Below are 21026 nucleotides of genomic sequence, written 5' to 3' on the forward strand. Positions count from 1 at the left end.
AGTAGACATCAATTGCTTGAAGAAATAACGTGATAGTTAAATCAGGGCTCTCACTGCCATTTGCAATTGTCCCCAAATGTGAAAGGTTTAGAAAAGTGGCAATAAAATCTTTCAATTTAACAACTGGCGATTAATATCAATTACATGTGTAGGTCAATAGAGGAGTCTTTGCAATTAGTTGCCCCATTTACATGCAAAGTTCAACATTTAAGTGGACAGTCAGCAGCCCGTTAAGTTTTCACTTCCGCCCTAATTACAGCTGAGCAAGGAGTCTCTACTTCCTCAAATATATACATTTAACAGCATTAATTCAACAAAAGTGGTATGCATTAATTTTTCGATAGGTAAGATAATATGCATGTTTTGGTAAATGACGGGTTGACAACAAAACATGGCTATATATGAGCATTCTACTTATTTATAATCCTGTCCGTTATAATCACATAGGTTTGTAGCTTATATTTCATGACCACTGACTAAAACTGGACCTGCAAGTAGGGACTAGTGTAACATTGTTTGTATATAATAAAACAAAGAATAAATCCATTGTATGGCATTGAAGACTACGATCTAAGAATGGTTATAAAATGGCTCATATTTTTTAAAGTGGTGAAAAAAATAGAAAAATAGCAAAAATTAGTGGAAAATTAAATAATAAGGACATTTTATGGCAGTGACAACCCTGGTTAAATACAATTTTTTGCTGTGGAGTATGTACATAGCTATTGCCCTCCTAAATGGTTCATTTGCTAAGCATAAATTCATGAGTATTGAAGGAAATAAAATAAAACTACATAATTATACCGATAAAGCACTTAGATCTGAAGCAGGTTTTTTTTTCCACTTTTTGGGAAGATAGCCCATGGCTTTGGAATTGGGAATTGTATCGGCATTTTCATGAAATTGGGAAAATAAATTCATTAGCCTTTTTTTCCACATGAAAAGTCCACTGATTAGTGAAATACTAAATTTGATATAACTCTTTATAATCATTCAAATTAAAAGAACAAAATCATATAATACTTTTTTAGATGTAATTGAATTGAAATTGAGATAAAATACACAAGACTTCTTAATAAAAAAATAAAAAAAACTTTTTTTTTTTATAGGAAATTGGGAATTTTTTGCCACATTTTGGGAAAAAAGTATACTTTTTGGGATTGGGAACATAGCCGAATTTCGGCTATAAAATCGGGCCAAAAAAAAACCTGTGAAGTGAAGGATAAACACAGCATAACTCTTTTTATTGTATTTTTTGTAGTTATTGCCCTTTACTTACTGATTGTGCAGAACATAATTATTACATTTTGTAATTTTTTGGTAAAAATCATAACTTGAAACTTTTAAATGAATTCAAATGAAATGTCATACATTCATTAAGGGCTTTGATGTTATTACACCGCTGTTTTATTGGGAAAAACAAACCTTTGCTCAAATTGTATTTGGGTTTTTATTGGGCAAGGTATTCATTTTTGTTCCAAACTGTGACTTAAAGATGATAATCAGTTTCTTAATTTCATTTTTTTTGGTTTGCTAAATAAAATCTTGTAATGCATATGTGTTTTTTATTTTAATCATATAAATCACTTTGTTGAGTGCATTATTAACAGTCTGCGAAATAAGGCAGATGCGTGATGGTTGAAGAATCTGATATTCAGTTCAGGACAATACAAATAAAGCAAAAGCTGTTATTGTTTTATTTGTCATCAGTGTTGTGCTTCTTAAAAGATTTGCTGAATAAGTAATCAAATTATGCCAAATCTATATAAATTGCCCTAAATGATGGTTTTGCAGAAATATACTGAAAACAAGAGATTGCCATGCATATGACGTTATGATGTGCATAATCTCCATATTGCCATCTATCCAGGTTTTAAGTTTCATGAAACAAGAGGGCCTGAAAGGCCCAAAGTCGCTCACCTGAGATTCAAAGGAACTGACCTGTTCTGTGCAGCCAAAGATGTCATTAGAACAAAATGTTCTTACCAACTTTCATGACTAGTGAACACCCTGGCAGCCACGTTTTTCAACAGACCAGAACCATTTTCATACACATCCAAGATACCATTTAAACAAATATACTGACAAAGTTTCATGAAGATTCATAAGTCCATATAAGGAAAAATGCCCCGCCCACTGGTGGCCATGTTTTTCAAGCAACTGGAACCATTTTCGAACTTGTCCAAAATATCATTGGGACAAATCTTCTGACAAAGTTTCATTATGATCGTACAATAAATACGGCTTCTAGAGTTTTAACAAGGCTTAACTATAGCTATATAAGGAAAAATGCCATGCCATGTTTTTCCACCAACCGGAACCATTTATGAACTCATCCAAGATATCATTGGGACAAATGTTCTGTCAAATTTCATTAAGATCAGACAATAAATGTGGTCTCTAGAGTGTTCACAAGGCAAATGTTGACGAGGCACGACGGACAAAAGGCGATCACAAAAGCTCACCATGAGCACAACGTGCTCAGATGAGCTAAAAATATGAAGAACTTTTAAAGTTATCGCAGGATCCAGAAAAGTGTGACAGACAGACAGACTGACAGACTGACTGACAGACAGAGCGCAAACCGTAAGTCCCCTCCGGTTTCACCGGTAGGGGACAATAATACTTGCAAAGTTATACCCAAGTGTGATGGTTGAGATAGTATTGCATATGAAAGCATATATCATAGAAAAATGTGGAAAGGACTATTGCAACCTGCTATATTTACTGCTAACTACTATTGACCTGTGATTTGACATGACTGACACATTTCATTTCTGGAGTGGCCGGTATGGACAAAGAGAGTCTGGTCTCATTAACGGCAGCTTGTGAGTCTATGCCTAGCTTCCGTCTCTGGCTTACAACTGAACCCCTGCTGATATAGACAGGATTTCAATTAATCAGGTGAAATGAGCAGTATTATAAATGCTGTTGAACTCCCATGTCTCCTGAACATATCTTGCGTTTTTTTAGATTACACAATGTATGATGAAGAAACAGGTATAAATATCCCCCGACATTCATGTCATAATATTGGCAAGTGATTATAATCATGCTTTAGAAAAATTAGTTAGGGGTAAAACTAAAGCTGTTATACAAAATTGAAAAAAGCAATTGCATATGCACACATTAATAAAATAAGGAAAAAAGGATACAAGTGTAAATGTTGTACACAGTAATTTCAAACTCCTTGTTATATCTAAGTATATTTCTCAGTAACAGTCACTTTGAAATATCAAGGTTCAAAACATATAGGAGTACAGCAATAGATTCAGTATTGCTTGCTCTATACTTCAGTATACCGCTCTATACTTCAGTAAACCCCTGTCTACTTCAATAAACCCCTCTCTACTCCAGTATACCCCCCTCTTTACTTCAGTATAACTCCCTTTCTACTTCATTGAACCTCCCTCTGTACTTCAGTAAACCTCCCTCTGTACTTCAGTAAACCCCTCTCTACTTCAGTATACCCCATCTCTACTTCAGTACCCTCCTCTTTACAAACTCCTTGTTATATCTACGTATATTTCACAGTAACAGCCACTTTGAAATATCAAGGTTCAAAACATATAGGAGTATAGCAATAGATTCAGTATTCCATACTTCAGTATACCACTCTCCACTTCAGTAAATCCGTGTCTACTTCAGTAAACCCCTCTCTACTCCAGTATACCCACTTCTTTACTTCAGTACACCCCATCTATACTTCAGTATACCTCCCTTTTTACTTCAGTAAAACCCTCTCTACTTCAGTATACCCCATCTCTACTTCAGTATACCCTCCTCTTTACATAAGTACAACCCATCTCTACTTCAGTATACCTCCCTCTCTACTTCAGAATACCCCCTCTCTACTGCAGTATACCCCCACTCTACTTCAGTATACCCCCTCTCTACTTCAGTATACCCCCTCTCTACTTCAGTATAACCCTTTCCTACTTCAGTATACCCCCCTCTACTTCAATATAACCCCTTTCTACTTCAGTATACCTGCCTCTCTACTTCAGTACACCCTCTTTACTTCAGTATACTCCATCTCTACTTCAGTATATCCCCACTCTACTTCAGTATACACCCTCTTTACTTCAGTACACCCCCTCTTTACTTCAGTATCCTCCCTCTCTCAGACCTGTTTACCCTACAGATTGCTTCTCAGTAGTTTGGAGGGCATTTCTCAGTAGTTTTGGGCTGTTGTCAGTAGTTTTTAAAATTGTTCAATCATTTAGAGCATTAAAACAGCATGACTGGGTCACATATCAGTTGAACAGTACAAAAAGCATTTGATGAATTTACTTTCTATTAATGTTATCTGTTAATGACGTTATACTTTTTTTATATAGTGGATGTGCACACTACCCTTCTAAACAACAATATAACAAAAGGTTTAACCTGTGTTTAGTTTTATAGTCCCAGGGTTGTCAGAGGATCGCTCTATCTCAATAATAGTAATAATCTTTTATAATTGTTGAAGAACTGTCTCAAATGATAAGTTGATGAGATCAAATTGACCATTCCTCTATATGTATCAGCTTTCTCAGATTGGAAACAAGTTCACACCATTACCACTACATACATTTTGACACCATTTTTTGAGAGGCATTAAGATATCAAATTAGTTGGTAGCAAAAAAACTGGGTACGACATGCACTTAGATGATAGAGATCAAAGCTGTAGTTGGTTTCATATAGCTTATTAACAATTGTAAAAAGAGCTGTACCTCATGAAATGAACTGTATGCATGCTTTTTAAACTATAACCTACTTTGAGCGATTTTTGAATCGGGAAATATAACTTTCAGTGTTTCATTCAAGGTCTTTGCCGTTGATAGAGACAAGTTGTTCTGCGCAATGAACTCGCACATAATAACCTCCGCATTGGTGGTTTTCAAGTCCTTCATGAAGCTAGAACCTCGCATCATAGTGGAAATGTCTTTATTTTAAGATTTGATCTTCTTCCAATTAATGTGGCTCTGCAAGTCAATGTGTCTCTTGCAGTCATTTTTGCCTCCATGACTCATGAGCACACAAAAAGTCAATGTTACATGTTGAACAGTGAACGTTCGCTTTTCCTTTTAAGGACGGCCCGAGGCATGGCCAATATTCTCTATAACTTTTTTTGTACTTTTGAGAGTTTGTTTTAGCAACATATTTATTTGGAGTGTCAATATCGGCGTCTGATTCTGTACCGCGCCGTTTGGAAGAACTCGCCATGTTTAAAATGCCAACATCCAGGTCACTGACATTCTGCATTGTCCCCGGGAGGCTTGAAATTTAACGTTTTTTACTACGCAAGCGCCAAAATGATTATGATTGATAAATTACTTGCAATGACCGAAAATAAGCGAAAGTACGATAAAAAACCGAAAATTGACCATTTTGATCGATGGATCTGTAGCTTTTAAGTACAAATAGCATACCCCCACTCTACTTCTGTCATACCCCCCTCTTTACTTCAGTATATGCCCTCTCTACTTCAGTATACCCCCGTCTAATTCAGTATACCCCCTCTTTTTCTTCAATATACCCCCCTGTTCACTTCAGTATATACCTCTGTCTACTTTAGTTAACCCCCTGTCTGCATCAGTATATCTCCCTCTTTTCTTCAGTACACCCCCTTTTCACTTCAGTAAATCCCTCTCCTCACTTCTTCAGTCTACCCCCTGTCTACTTCAGAATACCCCATCTCTTCAGTATACCTCATGTATACTTCAGTTTAACCCCCCCTTCTTTTCTTCAGTATACCCCCCTCTTCTTCAGTATACACCCTCTCTTCTTCAGTATACCCCCCCTTTCTACTTCAGTATACCCCCTCTCTTCTTCAGTATACCCCCCTGTTCACTTCAGTATACCCCCTCTCTTCTTCAGTTTACCCCCCTGTCTACTTCAGTATACCCCCTCTCTTCTTCAGTATACCCCCATGTCTACTTCAGTATACCTGCCTATCTACTTCAGTATACGCCCTGTCTACTTCAGTATACCCCCACTCTTCTTCAGTATACCCCCTGTTTGCTTTAGTATACCCCTCTCTTCTTCAGTATACCCCCTCTCTACTTCAGTATACCCCCCCCCTCTCTTCTTCAGTATACCCCCACTGTCTACTTCAGTATGTCCCCCCCCTCTCTACATCAGTATACACCCCTGTCTTCTTCAGTAAACCCCCCCTCTCTTCATCAGTCAACGCCCCGTCTACTTCAGTATACCCCCCTGTCTACTTCACTATACCTCCTCTCTTCTTCAGTATACAGTCCAACCCCTCTTAAGCAGCCAGTCAAGGGAAACAGCCAAATTCATATGGGGGGAATTTAACATTTGGGATGCAAAATTGCTGGCCGCTGGTCGGAGAAACGGGGTTACCGCTTAAAAGGGGTGCATTATCTAGTGTTTATCGACGGTTGCAGCACAGATCGGCCGCCTTCACGGGGTGACCGGCGATGAGGGGTGACCGGAAGTAGGGGTTGTACTGTACCCCCCTTGTCTACTTCAGTATAACTGCCTCTCTACTTCAGTATACGCCCTGTCTACTTCAGTATAACCCCTCTCTTCTTCAGTATACCCCCCTTTTCACTTAAGTATACCCCCTCTCTCCTTCAGTATACCCCCCCCCTCTCTTCTTCAGTATACCCCCCCTGTCTACTTCAGTATACCCTACCCCTCTCCCTCTCTTTTTCAGTCTACCCCCTCTCTACTTTATTGCTTTGGCGAGGGAGGATAATTTTAAACAAGTAAAACGACTTGATCAAGCACATGATCATTATTACCATATTTTCATATAGGCACATAAGTTTACAACTAGACACATATGTATCAACAGTGAGCATAGAATACATTATTCCATATTAGCAAACTTATGGCCCTAATATAGAAATACTTTAGGAAAACTCACCTGCCCTGAAGCTGGGTGTCTGTATTGGCAACAAATGGGTCGGCCTGGGACAAAGTCTGTGAAGGCAGCCTGGAAACGTCCTGGTCTTCAACAAAAGTTTACTTAGAAAAATCATTTTCAAACTCGTACTGTTTCTTGGCTTCAATTCATCTTAAATTGGCTGATCTCAAGTAATGAACATGTAAATATTTGGCTGTAGAGACGACTTTTGAAGATTTAATTATTAAAATATTTTCTTTACTATGGTGACCTACATATGCAATGGCCAGAAACAATTTGAACAACTTTGAAGGAGGGTCACCTTACACTGCAACGCCAATATATCGCGGTCGGTGGGGTCCAAAGATCGCGAGCGCGATATATCCGGCGCGCAATATAACTCGAGAAATGTCTAACTTTATTGTATTGCGCATAGTTTTCAAATTTCCCCAATGTTTTCATTTTACATACGGCGCTGCTACATATTTGTATAGTAATAATTGCAAACCAATCCTACAATGATCATTTTCATAACTACATACGTATCTGTATTTATCATAAAAATCAAAATGTAAATTATATTTTTTATTTTCATGTACAATCGCTCGCAAATCAGCTAAAAAGAAGAATTCTTGTCGTAAAAACGTATACAATATAATTGTGCATAGATTCGAATTTACCCTTAAAAATATTCCGAATGAAGGAACTGAAACAGCGTAACGGTAACGATACAGCCTGTTTGAATTATATTTCATTAAGAGGAAATGTCAATGCCACATTATTCGCGAGATACTGCGGTACTTTAGTTGAAATTTACAACGAAACTTTTAATGGGAATTAAATTATCTCAATGTTGTACCCGCTACGAAATTTTTATTTACAAATAAATACACCCACGCCAATTTTCGCGCGCTTTTTATCAGGACAAAGAAATTCATGACCAGGACCGAAATTTAACGATTTATATACCAATAAACTGCCATTATTACCTTTGCAATGACACTAATTGATTATTTCTTAAGTGTTAAAAACAACCCCAGCCGTGTGTAAACAACACAGCTGTCACGTATCAACTGTTTTTCACGCTTCACTGCGTGCCATAGTAAGCCGCGAAACATAGGGTGTTATTACTAGCTAGAACCGGTCTTTTGTTATGTTAGCGAAAAGATTTAAACATGTCATTTAGTGATCATGCTCCTGGGATTTTTGGGAGCCATAGCCAAAGCGCGATATATTGGACAGCGCGATATACCGATCCGCGATATATCGGCGTTGCAGTGTATTAGGTAATTCTGATGAAGTTTCGTTAAAATCTCCAATGGTTTTAAGGAGAAGTCATTTAAAGAAAAAGTTACCCCACTTCAAGGGCGCACTAATGGACAACAGACAACATGGTATCGTAAAAGCTTCCGATTAGAACTATGTGCTCAAGTTAGTTAAAAATCAAATCATAGTCTATTTTACAAAGGGCTTTCACCAAATAAATATTGTATTACAATGTTATTTGTATTATTTTATTATTATATTAAGTAATGATAAATAATCAACAAGATTCTTGGGCCAATTAACATTTATTTCACCATCTGTGATGTGGCAGCTTTAGTTTATATATAACATCCAACCTTGTGAATACTCCGGGTTGCAATGTTTCTCTGTGGAACAGTAAAGAACTGCGTAGCCTATTGCAGCATCCTGGATGAAGTGTTTTCCATTCCTGAAATGATTTACATTTTTTCTAAGCAAGCATTTTCTTTCATTTGACAAACATTTTCAGCACCCTTCACAGCTACATACCAGTATGTATTATTATATATTTAATTTAAACTTCAGCTAAGTTAATTGCATAACAAGAAGGCCCAAAGTCGCTCACCTGAGATTCAAAGGAACTGACCTCTTCTGTGCAGCCCAAGATGTCATTAGAACAAATGTTCTAACCAACTTTCATGAATAGTGAACACCCTGGCGGCAACGTTTTTCAACAGACTGGATACATTTTCGTACACATCCAAAATATCATTAAAACAAATATTCTGACAAAGTTTAATGAAGATGAGACAAAAAAATGTGACTTAAAGTGTTAACATGTTTATACAATAGCCATTTAAGGAAAAATGCCCCACCCCTGGTGGTCATGTTTTTCAACCAGCTGGAACAATTTTTCAACCCGTCCAAGATATCATTGGGACATTTCTTGTGACCAAGTTTCATGAAGATCAGACAATAAATGTGGCCTCTAGAGTGTTAACAAGGTTTTTACTATAGTCATAAAGCCATAAAAGGAAAAATGCACAGCCCACTGGTGCCCATGTTTTTTAACCAACTATAACTATTTTTCAACTCATCTAAGATATCATTGGGACAAATCTTCCGACAAAGTTTCATGATGGTCGGACAATAAATGTGGCATCTAGAGTGTTAACAAGGTTTTACTATAGCTATATAAGGAAGAATGCCCCATCCCCTGGTGTACATGTTTTTCAACAAACCCAAACCATTCTCAAACTCATCAAAGATATAATTGGGATGAATCTTCTGACCAAGTTTCATGAAGATCAGACAATAAATGTGGCCTCTAGAGTTTTACTAAAGCAATATATAGCCATATTAAGAAAAATGCCCCGCCCCCTGGTGGCCATGTTTATAAAGCAACCGGAACCATTTTCTAACTTTTCCAAGATATCATTGAGGCAAATCTTCTGACCAAGTTTCATGATGATCAGAAAATAAATGTGGCCTCTAGAGTGTTAACAAGGTTTTACTATAGCCATATAAGGAAAAATGCCCCGCCCCCTGGTGGCCATGTTTGAGACCAACAGGCATCATTTCCGAACTCGTCCAAGATATTATTGGGATGAATCTTCTGACCAAGTTTCAAGAAGATCGGACAATAAATGCGGCCTCTTAAGTGTTAACAAGGTTTTACTATAGCCATATAAGGAAAAATGCCCGCAAATTGGCAGCCATGTTTTTAAAGCAAAACGTAACCATTTTCACACTCATCCAAGATAACATTGAGACAAATCTTCTGACCGAATTTCATGAAGATTGGACAATAAATGTCTAGAGTGTAAACAAGGTTTTACTATAGCCATATTAGGAAAAATGCCCCGCCTCCTGGCGGCCATGTTTTTCAACCAACTGGCATCATTTTCGAACTCATCCAAGATATTAATGTGAAGAATCTTCTGACCAAGTTTCATAAAGATCTGACAATTAATGTGGCCTTTAGAGTGTTAACAAGGTTTTACTATAGCCATAAATAGTCATATAAGGAAAAATGCCCCGACCCTTGGCAGCCATGTTTTACTAGCAAACGTAACCATTTTCGAACTCATCCAAGATATCATTGAGAACAATCTTCTGATCAAATTTCATGAAGATTGGACAATAAATGTGGCCTCTAGAGTGTTAACAAGGCAAATGTTGACGCCGCACAACGGACGATGGACAAAAGGCGATCACAAAAGCTCACCATGAGCACATTGTGCTCAGGTGAGCTTAAAAGCCTTGGCTAATAGAGACTCCAAGAAGAACCTGTTTTTTTCAAAAATCTTAAAAACACCCCCCATTGGGATTTGAAACAAAACATTCTCCATTATATTATATTACAGTTGCAGTGCAGAAGTGATTAATGTATAGATTGGGATTATGAAATGGTTCCAAGTTTTTAAACAGCAAAAGCAAAGCAACTTTGTATATGCATATTTTAATTCAAATAAGTTCCACATTATATGCATATATTATTCCCCATTTCCCAAAATTATCAGGCAAGATGGTCTTAACACTTTGGGCTTAAAAGTCCTGCTTCATGATGATTATATATTGGAAGTTTTCATTTTATTTCTTGAGATATGTATAAGTAGTTTGGTCCACAAACTTATGCCAGTATATTAGGACAAACTGACCAACTGACCAATACACTACCGTTTACACAATTGAATTCAAGTCGAGTTTAGCCTTTTTGGTGAATGTACTTTCATTATTGGGCAATATTTAATGTTCAGGATATACAAAAGGGATTTTGGGAATCAATATTTTAGGGCTCTTACACAACTAGCAGTATAATCCAACATTAGTATTTATTCATGATATACCTTGTAATTTTTATGAATAAATGTGATTAAATGAGGCCTTCTTCTGACCTTTTTGGGATGGTGTACCTTGCTACAAATGGCGATGTGTGTTCTGGGAAAGGTCAAATATTCTGACCCATTAGAAGAGTTTAAACTGCACCTTTCTAGCAAGGTGTGAACTGTCTGCACCCAGTCTCCCTGGCCCTGAGTCAAGCTGGCGTCACTGCTGTTCATGACGACTGTCTGAGGGCCCAGTATCACATGCTGGTCTCCCTTGCCCTCCATTAACAACGGCACTCCACCCGCTAGCTCTATGGCCAGTCTCATCTTGTTGAACTGAAATCAAAGCACAGAGATGCTATACTTTATTTTTATGGACAATGACCTTATGTTCATAAGCTCTAAGAAACAGAAAATCTGAACATGACTGTAACCAGCGAAAGCCCACAAGTTACGGAACATAATTGTCTGCATCCAATAGACAAAAATAGTGGAACAGGGCCTACCATAATGACTCTAAGTTTTGGGGCACTTTGAAATATTCTTTTAAAATTTTGTTCGAAAAATTAGATACACAAAATAAACCAATTTTACCTAATTCCAAAAATTAAAAGACAAAATGCATTGATGTTATTTGTCTGTTGTATAAAGTTGTTTGCCGAATCCATTGATAATGATTGGTTGTAAAATACCATGCAGAGAAACATAAATTATACAACTTTAGCGAGATTTACCATAATCATTTCATAACTTAAAATTAGGTAATAATCTTTTGCCAAGGCCGATATTAAGTTTTAATCTTGTTTAGCATAAATATATGCAATAAAATAATTAAATTATTATTTCATTGTTTGTTCCTGAATTGTTGTCTCTCATATGATTAAGCATAGCAAAGGGTTAACAAATTTAACAAGATTATAATAATTGTACCTGATTGGCATTATATCCTCATTCAATTTACCGTGTTACTATAACCAATCAGGCGTAATCCTCTACTAAGACAGTCAACCTATTGGAAAGTTTAATCAGGTGTAATCCTCTATCATGACAGTAAACCAATTGGAAAGTTTAATGTGACACCAGGTACTATTACCAATCAGGCATAATCCTCTATCATGACAATCAACCTTTTGAAAAGTTCAATCAGGCGTTATCCTATATATCAAGACAGTCAAACTATTGGAAAGTTTAATCAGGCGTAATCCTCTACTAAGACAGTCAACCTTTTGAAAATTTCAATCAGGCGTAATCCTCTATCATGACAATCAACCAATTGGAAAGTTTAATGTGACACCAGGTACTATTACCAATCAAGTGTAATTCTCTATCATGACAATCAACCTTTTGAAAAGTTCAATCAGGCGTAATTCTCTACCATGACAATCAACCTTTTGAAAAGTTCAATCAGGCATAATCCTCTATCATGACAGTCAACCTATTGGCAAATGTTTAATGTGACACCAGGTACTATCATCAATCAGGCATAATTCTCTATCATGACAATCAACCGATTGGAAAGTTCAATCAGGCGTAATCCTCTACCATGACAGTCAACCTATTGGAAAGTTTAATCAGGCGTAATCCTCTATCATGACAATCAACCTTTTGAAAATTTCAATCAGGCGTAATCCTCTATCATGACAGTCAACTTTGGGAAAGTTTAATGTGACACCAGGTACTATTACCAATCAGGCGTAATCCTTTATCATGACAATCAACCTTTGGGAAAGTTCAATCAGGCATAATCCTCTATCATGACAGTCAACCTATTCAAAAGTAATGCTCTATCATGACGGTCAACCTATTGGAAAGTAATCCTCTATCACGACAGTCAACCTATTGGAAAGTAATCCTCTATCATGACAGTCAACCTAGTGGAAAGTAATCCTCTATCATGACAGTCAACCTATTGGAAAGTAATCCTCTATCATGACAGTCAACCTAGTGGAAAGTTCAATCAGGCGCAATCCTCTATCATGACAGTCAGTGTTTTTTTTGGATGAAATATTCGGCGTTATTCGGCCCCATTCCCCCATCTTTAGAGTATATATTTTTCCCCCAAATATTTTTAAAATTCCTATCTCGGAAGTGTTATTCAATTTTAATCAATACCTCATTTAAATACGTCTTTCGTTACTAATTTACTACAATTTTCCTGAACTGCATCCGCGTGTTTACTTTATTTAAGCCTTTACCGCAAACCTTACGTAGTTCACTATCACAACTTTCGCTTTACGACATCTTCCGCAAACCATACGTATTCCAACATGTCGCACAACAACAAAAGCTATCATAAAATAATTGACAAATCTGTTTGATTGATATTCTTTTCAAACAAGTACAACTTAAAAGTCAGTCTTCTTCAAATACCGCCGGCAGTGAAACGCCAGAAACGTCCGGTCAAGAGAGTGTTCAAAGACTGTTTAGTTTGCTCAACCTGCTTTGCACGCCACAGAGAAACAGGCTTGGGGAAGCTACACTGGAGTTCCTGATCAGACTTTGTCTGCACACGAAAAGAGACTTGGTGAAAAGGAGGTCACCAGAATAATTGATAAATTCGCTGAAAAGCCCAGAAATGTTGAACTTTGAACATGAACATAACATGTTTATGAATAAAAGAGTTTGAATTATGTTTTTCTCCCTCTGTATGGTGAATTATAGTGTCAAAACTTGATTTTGTACTGTTACTAGCTAAGTATAGAAATTTCCCCCTTTTCCCCTTTTACGCGCGAATTTTCCCCCCCTCAGGGGACCCGACCCCCTTCCCCCAAAACTGAAAAAAAAAACACTGACAGTCAACCTATTGGAATGTAATCCTCTATCACGACAGTCAACCTATTGGAAAGTAATCCTCTATCATGACAGTCAACCTAGTGGAAAGTAATCCTCTATCATGACAGTCAACCTATTGGAAAGTAATCCTCTATCATGACAGTCAACCTATTGGAAAGTAATCCTCTATCATGACAGTCAACCTATTGGAAAGTAATCCTCTATCATGACAGTCAACCTATTGGAAAGTAATCCTCTATCATGACAGTCAACCTAGTGGAAAGTTCAACGTTATGGAAAACAGGTTGGATTTCTGATACATATTGAATGGCTGAAAATAAATAAAATTCATTAAAACAAGTATTATTGCTAACAAGATGTGTTTGTGAAACACAATGTCCCCCTATATGATGTTTGACCTTGAAGGATGACCTTGACCTTGTGATGGATGACCTTGACCTTTCACCACTCAAAATGTGCAGCTCCATGAGATACACATGCATGCCAAATATCAACTTGCTATCTTTAATATTGCAAAAGTATTCATAAAATAAGTGATTTGGGCCACATATATTTGACCTCTGACCTTGAAGGATGACCTTGACCTTGACCTTTCACCACTCAAAATGTGCAGCTCCATAAGATGCACATGAATGCCAAATATCAAGTTGCTATCTTCAATATTGCAAAAGTATTCATAAAATAAGCGATTTTGGCCACATATATTTGACCTCTGACCTTGAAGGATGATGACCTTGACCTTTCACCACTCAAAATGTGCAGCTCCATGAGATACACATGCATGCCAAATATCAAGTTGCTATCTTAAATATTGCAAAAGTATTCATAAAATGAGCGATTTTGGCCACATATATTTGACCTCTGACCTTGAAGAATGACCTTGACCTTTCACCACTCAAAATGTGCAGCTTCATGAGATACACATGCATGCCAAATATGAAGTTGCTATCTTCAATATAACAAAAGTTATTGCAAAATGTTAGTTGGCGCAAACAGACCAACAGACCAACAGACAGACCAACAGACCAACAGACAGGGCAAAAACAATATGTCCCCCACTACTATAGTGGGGGACATAAAAATGAGGGTGTCCGAACATTTTAGAGAGTCTGTAATCTTAGGTGACCGTAAGTTTTGACACACCTGACACAGATTCAAAGGTGGCCTAGATATTGTCAAGATAAACATTCTGGCCAAGTGAAATCAAGACAGAGTTATAAATGTGGCCTCTAGTATGATAACAAAGTTTTTATCCGACTTAACCTTGATTTTGGACACATGTGACCCATATTCTAACCCTGCCAATATATTTTAAGACATTCTGCAAAAGATTAATCAAGATTGGATGAAAAATGAGGCCTCTAGTGTCATAAAGTTGCCGCCACAAGAAGCACAAAAAGCATGTGTGCTACGGACGCCGGGCATAGAGTGATCATAATAGCTCAAGATGAGCACTTTGATCTCAGGTGAGCTCAACAGAACAGAATTGCTCAACTAGGCATCAATACACTCTTAAATAAAATTTTATGCTGAAACCCTAAGCACAACTAGCATCTTTATGATAGGTTGGTAAAATAAATATTACCTTTTTTTCCACAAAAGCATTCATTTTTTATTCTTAGATTATGTTTTAATCATTTGTGTGATGACATATTTGAAGCATCAATTTAATGATTGAGAATTGTGGAAGTAGATTGCTCCACTTACTTAAATTATATTTATAAGACTGATGGACCATGCAACCAACAGAGTTACAACAATATACCCCTCGCAGAGTTCATTTGTGGTGTAAAACAAGAAAACAACACGCTGGTAGACATCTGAGATCTAGCTACCATACATGGTTATTCCATATACCTGCTTGTGATTGAGAAACACAAATGTTTTTCCTTGAAAGAGTGTTTTTCTTCTACTGTCTGCCTCGAATGACACATCACTGGGATCCAGTTGTGTCTCAGCTAAGCTTGGAGTGAACCTGTTGATTGGAAAATAGAAACTTGTTCAAAACAACATGTCTATTGAGCATATGTTTCAGTTGTACCAGTACTTGCTCTTTTAATGCATACATCAAGATTTTTCAGTAAACAGATTTTCAAACAAATGTTTTTTATATCTATAGTTACATGATTATTCTTGGACATAAACTGTATTTAAATCGACCATGTTTTTACAAAATTACTGGCTATATTTAGCTTTCTTTAGTTATCCATATCATGTACATTGTTTCCCATCCTATTGCCCTCCTGGTTGCTAAGGTATATATATGTTACTATGCACATGCACTTGTTGTATAAATAACTTCCGGACAAAATAGGAAACTTTTGCTCAAATTAATCCTACACAATTATTTCACAAATAAGTGATTTCAACCTACTAATATACCCTTAATCCTTTCCCACTCAGACGCAAAGTGAAAATGGCTTTGTGCAAACAGCATAAAACCAGAACAGCCTGCGAGTTTCTCGCAGTCTGTTCAGGTTTAATGCTAATTGCTGCTCCTCAATATCTAATGTTTGAAAATGAAGCCTTTAAAACTTGAATATATTAAGAAAGGACTTAAATTTGATTTTCTAAAGGACTTCAAATGCGTCAAAATGCGTTTCTGAGTGGTAGCCGGTTAACACACACGCACAATTATGTGTTATGTGATTTAAAAAATAACAAGAGCACCGCATAACGGGTGCCACGTTTGGCTACGGGTGCAATTTTGAATAAATGAAAGCTTGTCAGAATTGTTTTTTTTAAAGGTCACAGTGACCTTGACCTAGTGACCCAAAAATGGTTCAAAACCTTAACAAAATGTTTAGGTTTTAACACGACGCGGACGTCAGACGACACGCCGAGCTAATAAAATCAGTCTTGAGTAAACATGACCTACTTTCTAAAGTATACAGGAAATCATTAAAGTAATAGTATAAATAAACAGAAAAGTATTTAACACTTTCAAAATTGAGAAACATTAACTGTCCCGCATTTCTTGAGTTTTTTGTTTAGTGGACTCTTCAAACTAACGATATGATGAGGAGAGACAGAACAATGGGAAATATAGGATCTGGCACGAGTTGTCATATCATACCATATTTTATTAAACAAGTTCAGGAATTTTGTTAGTTAGGTGCAGCTACATATGAAGTTTCAAAGTTGTAGGTAGAAGCACTTTGATTTTACAGCCAATGTTCAAAACCTTGACAAAATGTTACGGTTTTAGCACGACGCTGACGACAGACATGACGACGGACAAGACATGACACGACGAGCTGGCTATGACAATACCTCGGGTTTTCTTCGAAAACAGCCAAGTAAAAATATGTAATGGTTAAATTACATGGGAAACAGGGTATGGCATGTGATAATAAGGGATACATGATTTTGCATGATTTTTCTTTAAACAAAGAACAAATTATTGCTACTACTAGCTACTAAAAAACAAACACAAAGAAATCCCTGCTAGTAAACGACTATAAAATATTTTGTATTTTAAGCAAAAATAGTTGTCAGGTCGTAACAGGATCTAGATACTATTCAATGAAATGTTTTGTATTGACAAACAATGATAATCCAAAATGATTCCTTCAAAAGTGGGCCATAGTAAAAAATATTGCAAAGAAGCTAGATCACCCAATGAGAATTTTGGGAATTAAATTGTTATCAGCAACCATTTTCAAATTTGGCTGAGATATCATTAGAACAAATTATTCTCAGCAACCATTTTCAAATTTGGCTGAGATATCATTAGAACAAATTATTCTCAGCAACCATTTTCATATTTGGCTGAGATATCTTTAGAACAAATTATTCTCAACAACCATTTTCAAAATTGGCTGAGATATCATTAGAACAAATTATTCTCAACAGCCATTTTCAAATTTGGCTGAGATATCATTAGAACAAATTATTCTCAGCAACCATTTTCAAACTTGGCTGAGAAATCATTAGAACAAATAATTCTCAGCAACCATTTTCAAATTCGGCTGAGATATCAATAGAACAAACGTTCTCAGCAAATTGAAGATAGGGCAAAAAATGAGACTTCAAGAATGTTCACAATTGTTAATTACAGCCATATACAGATGCATCCCCTGGTGGCCATGTTTTCAAACTGACTGAAACCATTTTCAAACTTAAAATATCAGAGATTACATTTAAACAAGTTACCTTAAAAAACTCAGTCATATGTCTACCAGTATACAAGTATAGGGTATGCAAAAACAAAATTTGCCATTTATGTATGTTCACTTCATAACTCGGGTCAAAATAACAAAAAAATGGGAGAATGAATATTTGAGTCAGTAAAATTGAGACTGAATCTAATTGATTGCCAGATTCTATGGCAATACAACATTATTTAATTATTGTTTATATTTAATAATCTAGATATAAGTGTAGTGAAAACAAGAGTGCCAAACTGTCACAAGATACGCCCTAAATATCATTTAGACACAACTTCTGACCAAATTTGGGGAAGATTGGATGAAAACTACTTCAATTAGAGAGTGGACACCATGCTTAATCCTTGAAATGCACTAAGTGACCCCATGACCTAGTTTTTGACCCGGCATGACCATATTTGAACTTGACCTAGCTATCATCTAGACACAACTTCTGACCAAATTTGGTGAAGATCAGATGAAAACTACTTCAATTAGAGAGCAGACACCATGCTAAATGCTTGAAATGCACTAAGTGACCTCATGACCTAGTTTTTGACCCGGCATGACCCATATTTAAACATGACCTAGATATCATTTAGACGCAACTTCTGACCAAATTTGGTGAAGATCAAATGAAAACTACTTCAATTAGAGAGCGAACACTGCTGTGGATGGCCCCGCCGCCCGCTCGCCAAGGGTGAACTATAATACATCCCGTTTTCAAGGGGCGTATAAAAATCATAACCTTGATATGGTAACTTGTAATAATCCAACAAAATACTGTTGCTTATTGACAATAAATGTGTTTAAGAATTTCATAAACACACAAGTAAGCATGCTTTGGAAGTGTAAAGAAGTAATCAAATTTAGACAACTTGTCTTTTCACGAAAATGCCAAAAAAATGTACTCAGCTTTTCTGAGATTTGCTGAGAAATTATGATGGTCAATGAGGACTATACATGTGTGAACCATGTATTCAATGTGTGCACATTGAGAACTACTCTTAACCAAAAGATTCCAATGGCAGAGCTATGCATGTGCTGTCACATAATTGTTAGACGCAATTGTTAATCAGCTTCACTTTGAAAAAACTATCAATTCTCACAGATTGAGAAGTTAAGAGAGATTGGTATTTATGACAAATGATTTCCAAGATAGAAAACACAACTGCTAACATGAAAATTCAGAATAAGTTATAAAAAATAAAAAAAGCAAAGTTCCAAACTGTGATTATATAAATTGTTAAGTTTCATAGCAATTAACGGCGGACTGTTTGTGTATTTAATGAAATAGTTTTCACAACAACAACAAATAACCATAACCATGAGGATTAATCTTCTTTGAACAGATGCATTGGTAAATACCATAATATCAATTCATGTTTAAATTAAATAAAATCTCGACTTATCACTCAGTATTTACGATACCTCTAGGGTGGTGCTGGTTTTGACCATCGGGGCATGATTTCAATAAACTTTATAGAGGAACAACATACTTTGTTACATACCAAATACCAAACCCCTGTGCCTTATGGTGTCAGAGGTGATTTTTAAGTTTTCCTTTGATACAAATAAAAACAAGGGAAAAAAACGTCACAAAACCAGGTTTTCAATTAAAAAAAAAAAGTCTGATAAAGGGAGACAATTCATAATGTGCATTGTTACCCCCCTTGTGTAAGATTCAATCTATTTTTACGTGTGGCGACCTTGATTCTAATTTGAAAAAAAAGTGTGATAAATGGAGACCAACTCAAAATGTGCATTGTTACTGATCAAAGTTACCCCCTTTGTTTCAAAATCAATCTATTTTTAGTCGTGGCAACCTTGACCTTGGAGATATTAATGTAATTCTTTGGTGCGACAACCGTCCAATGATGGTGAACAATTGTGCCAAATTATTTTAAAATCTCACAATGAATGACATAGTTATGGCCCGGACAAGCTCATTTATGGCCATTTTTGACCTTTGAAATCAAAGTGTGACCTTGACCTTTGAGATATCGACGTAATTCTTTCGCACGACACACCGTCTAATGATGGTGAACAAATGTGCCAAATGATTTTAATATCTCATCATGAACGACAAAGTTATTGCCCGGACAAGCTTGTTCCGCCCGCACGCCGACATTCGCCAATCTAATAATATAACGATCCAAATCTAATATCCAGTTTTTTCCTTCAAAAAACCTGGTAAAAAACAATTAGCCCCCAGGGTTGGGCCAATTTTGACCCCAAGGGGTATTTGTACATACATAGTAGAGGACCACCATACAATGTTACATGCAAAATACCAAACCTCTGTTTTTCAAACACAGCCAAACCACATGTTTGGACACAGACAAAACCAATGCATGTTATGAAGTGGACAAAAAGAGAAAGGGCAATCATTTTGCAGAAACTGGTCCCAATCAAAATTCCTTTCTTAATGATCAAGTGCAAATTCAATATTCAGAGAAAAACCAGGCAAACTGCAATAATTCTTCCAAAACTCGTTTCAGCTAAAATTGCTTTCTTCAAGATTATCTGTACATTAAAGTCATTAAACTGAGAACGTTTTAGCAAATTCCAAGCTTCACGACATAAAAAACGAGACAAAGGGCCATAAGTCTGCTAAAACTTTTGCAGCCCTTATTCCTTTCTATACCAAAATCTACCCAACAGTGACAATTTAACTAATGTACTCAAATATTTCACTTTGTTCTCAATTATTAACAAGAGGGCCATGGTGGCCCTGGTCGCTCACCTGAGAAGTATTAATGATAAGTAAGGGTTGTAAGACCGAGTTTCATGAATGTTGCACTTAAAATGTGACTTCTAGAGTGTTCAAAAGGTTAACAATAGCTATATAAAGAAAACTGCCCCGCCCCCTGGCAGCCATGTTTTTCAACAGACCAGAACCATTTTCAAACTCATCCAAGACATCGTTAGAAAAAATGTTCTGACTAAGTTTCATGAAGATTGGACAATAAATGTGACTTCTAGAGTGTTAACAAGGTTTTACTATACACTAAAGCCATATAAGGTAAACTGCCACGCCCCCTGGCATCCATGTTTTTCATTCATCTGGAACCATTTTCAAACTCTTCCAAGATATATTTGGGACACATGTTCTGACCAAGTTTCATGAAGATTGGACTAAAAATGTGAC

The 21026-nt window shown here is 36.5% G+C and overlaps 1 protein-coding gene across 9 annotated transcripts in view; it reads right to left on the reverse strand.

Annotated features, from left to right (window-relative positions):
- Window positions 1-21026, reverse strand: part of LOC127843977 (nibrin-like) — a 76635-nt gene that overhangs the window by 18783 nt on the left and 36826 nt on the right. For 8 of the 9 annotated variants that reach the window (XM_052373913.1, XM_052373905.1, XM_052373907.1 and 5 more), the window contains 5 exons: window positions 15585-15702; window positions 11095-11270; window positions 8484-8575; window positions 6883-6967; window positions 2746-2875 (listed from right to left, as the gene is read on the reverse strand). In XM_052373913.1, the coding sequence (XP_052229873.1) occupies window positions 2746-2875; window positions 6883-6967; window positions 8484-8575; window positions 11095-11270; window positions 15585-15702 (601 nt within the window). The remainder of the gene's footprint in view (window positions 1-2745; window positions 2876-6882; window positions 6968-8483; window positions 8576-11094; window positions 11271-15584; window positions 15703-21026) is intronic. The other variant, XM_052373906.1, reaches the window with a different exon arrangement.

This window comes from Dreissena polymorpha, chromosome 9, assembly GCF_020536995.1.
Source record: "Dreissena polymorpha isolate Duluth1 chromosome 9, UMN_Dpol_1.0, whole genome shotgun sequence".
In the NCBI taxonomy this organism is placed as follows: domain Eukaryota; kingdom Metazoa; phylum Mollusca; class Bivalvia; order Myida; family Dreissenidae; genus Dreissena; species Dreissena polymorpha.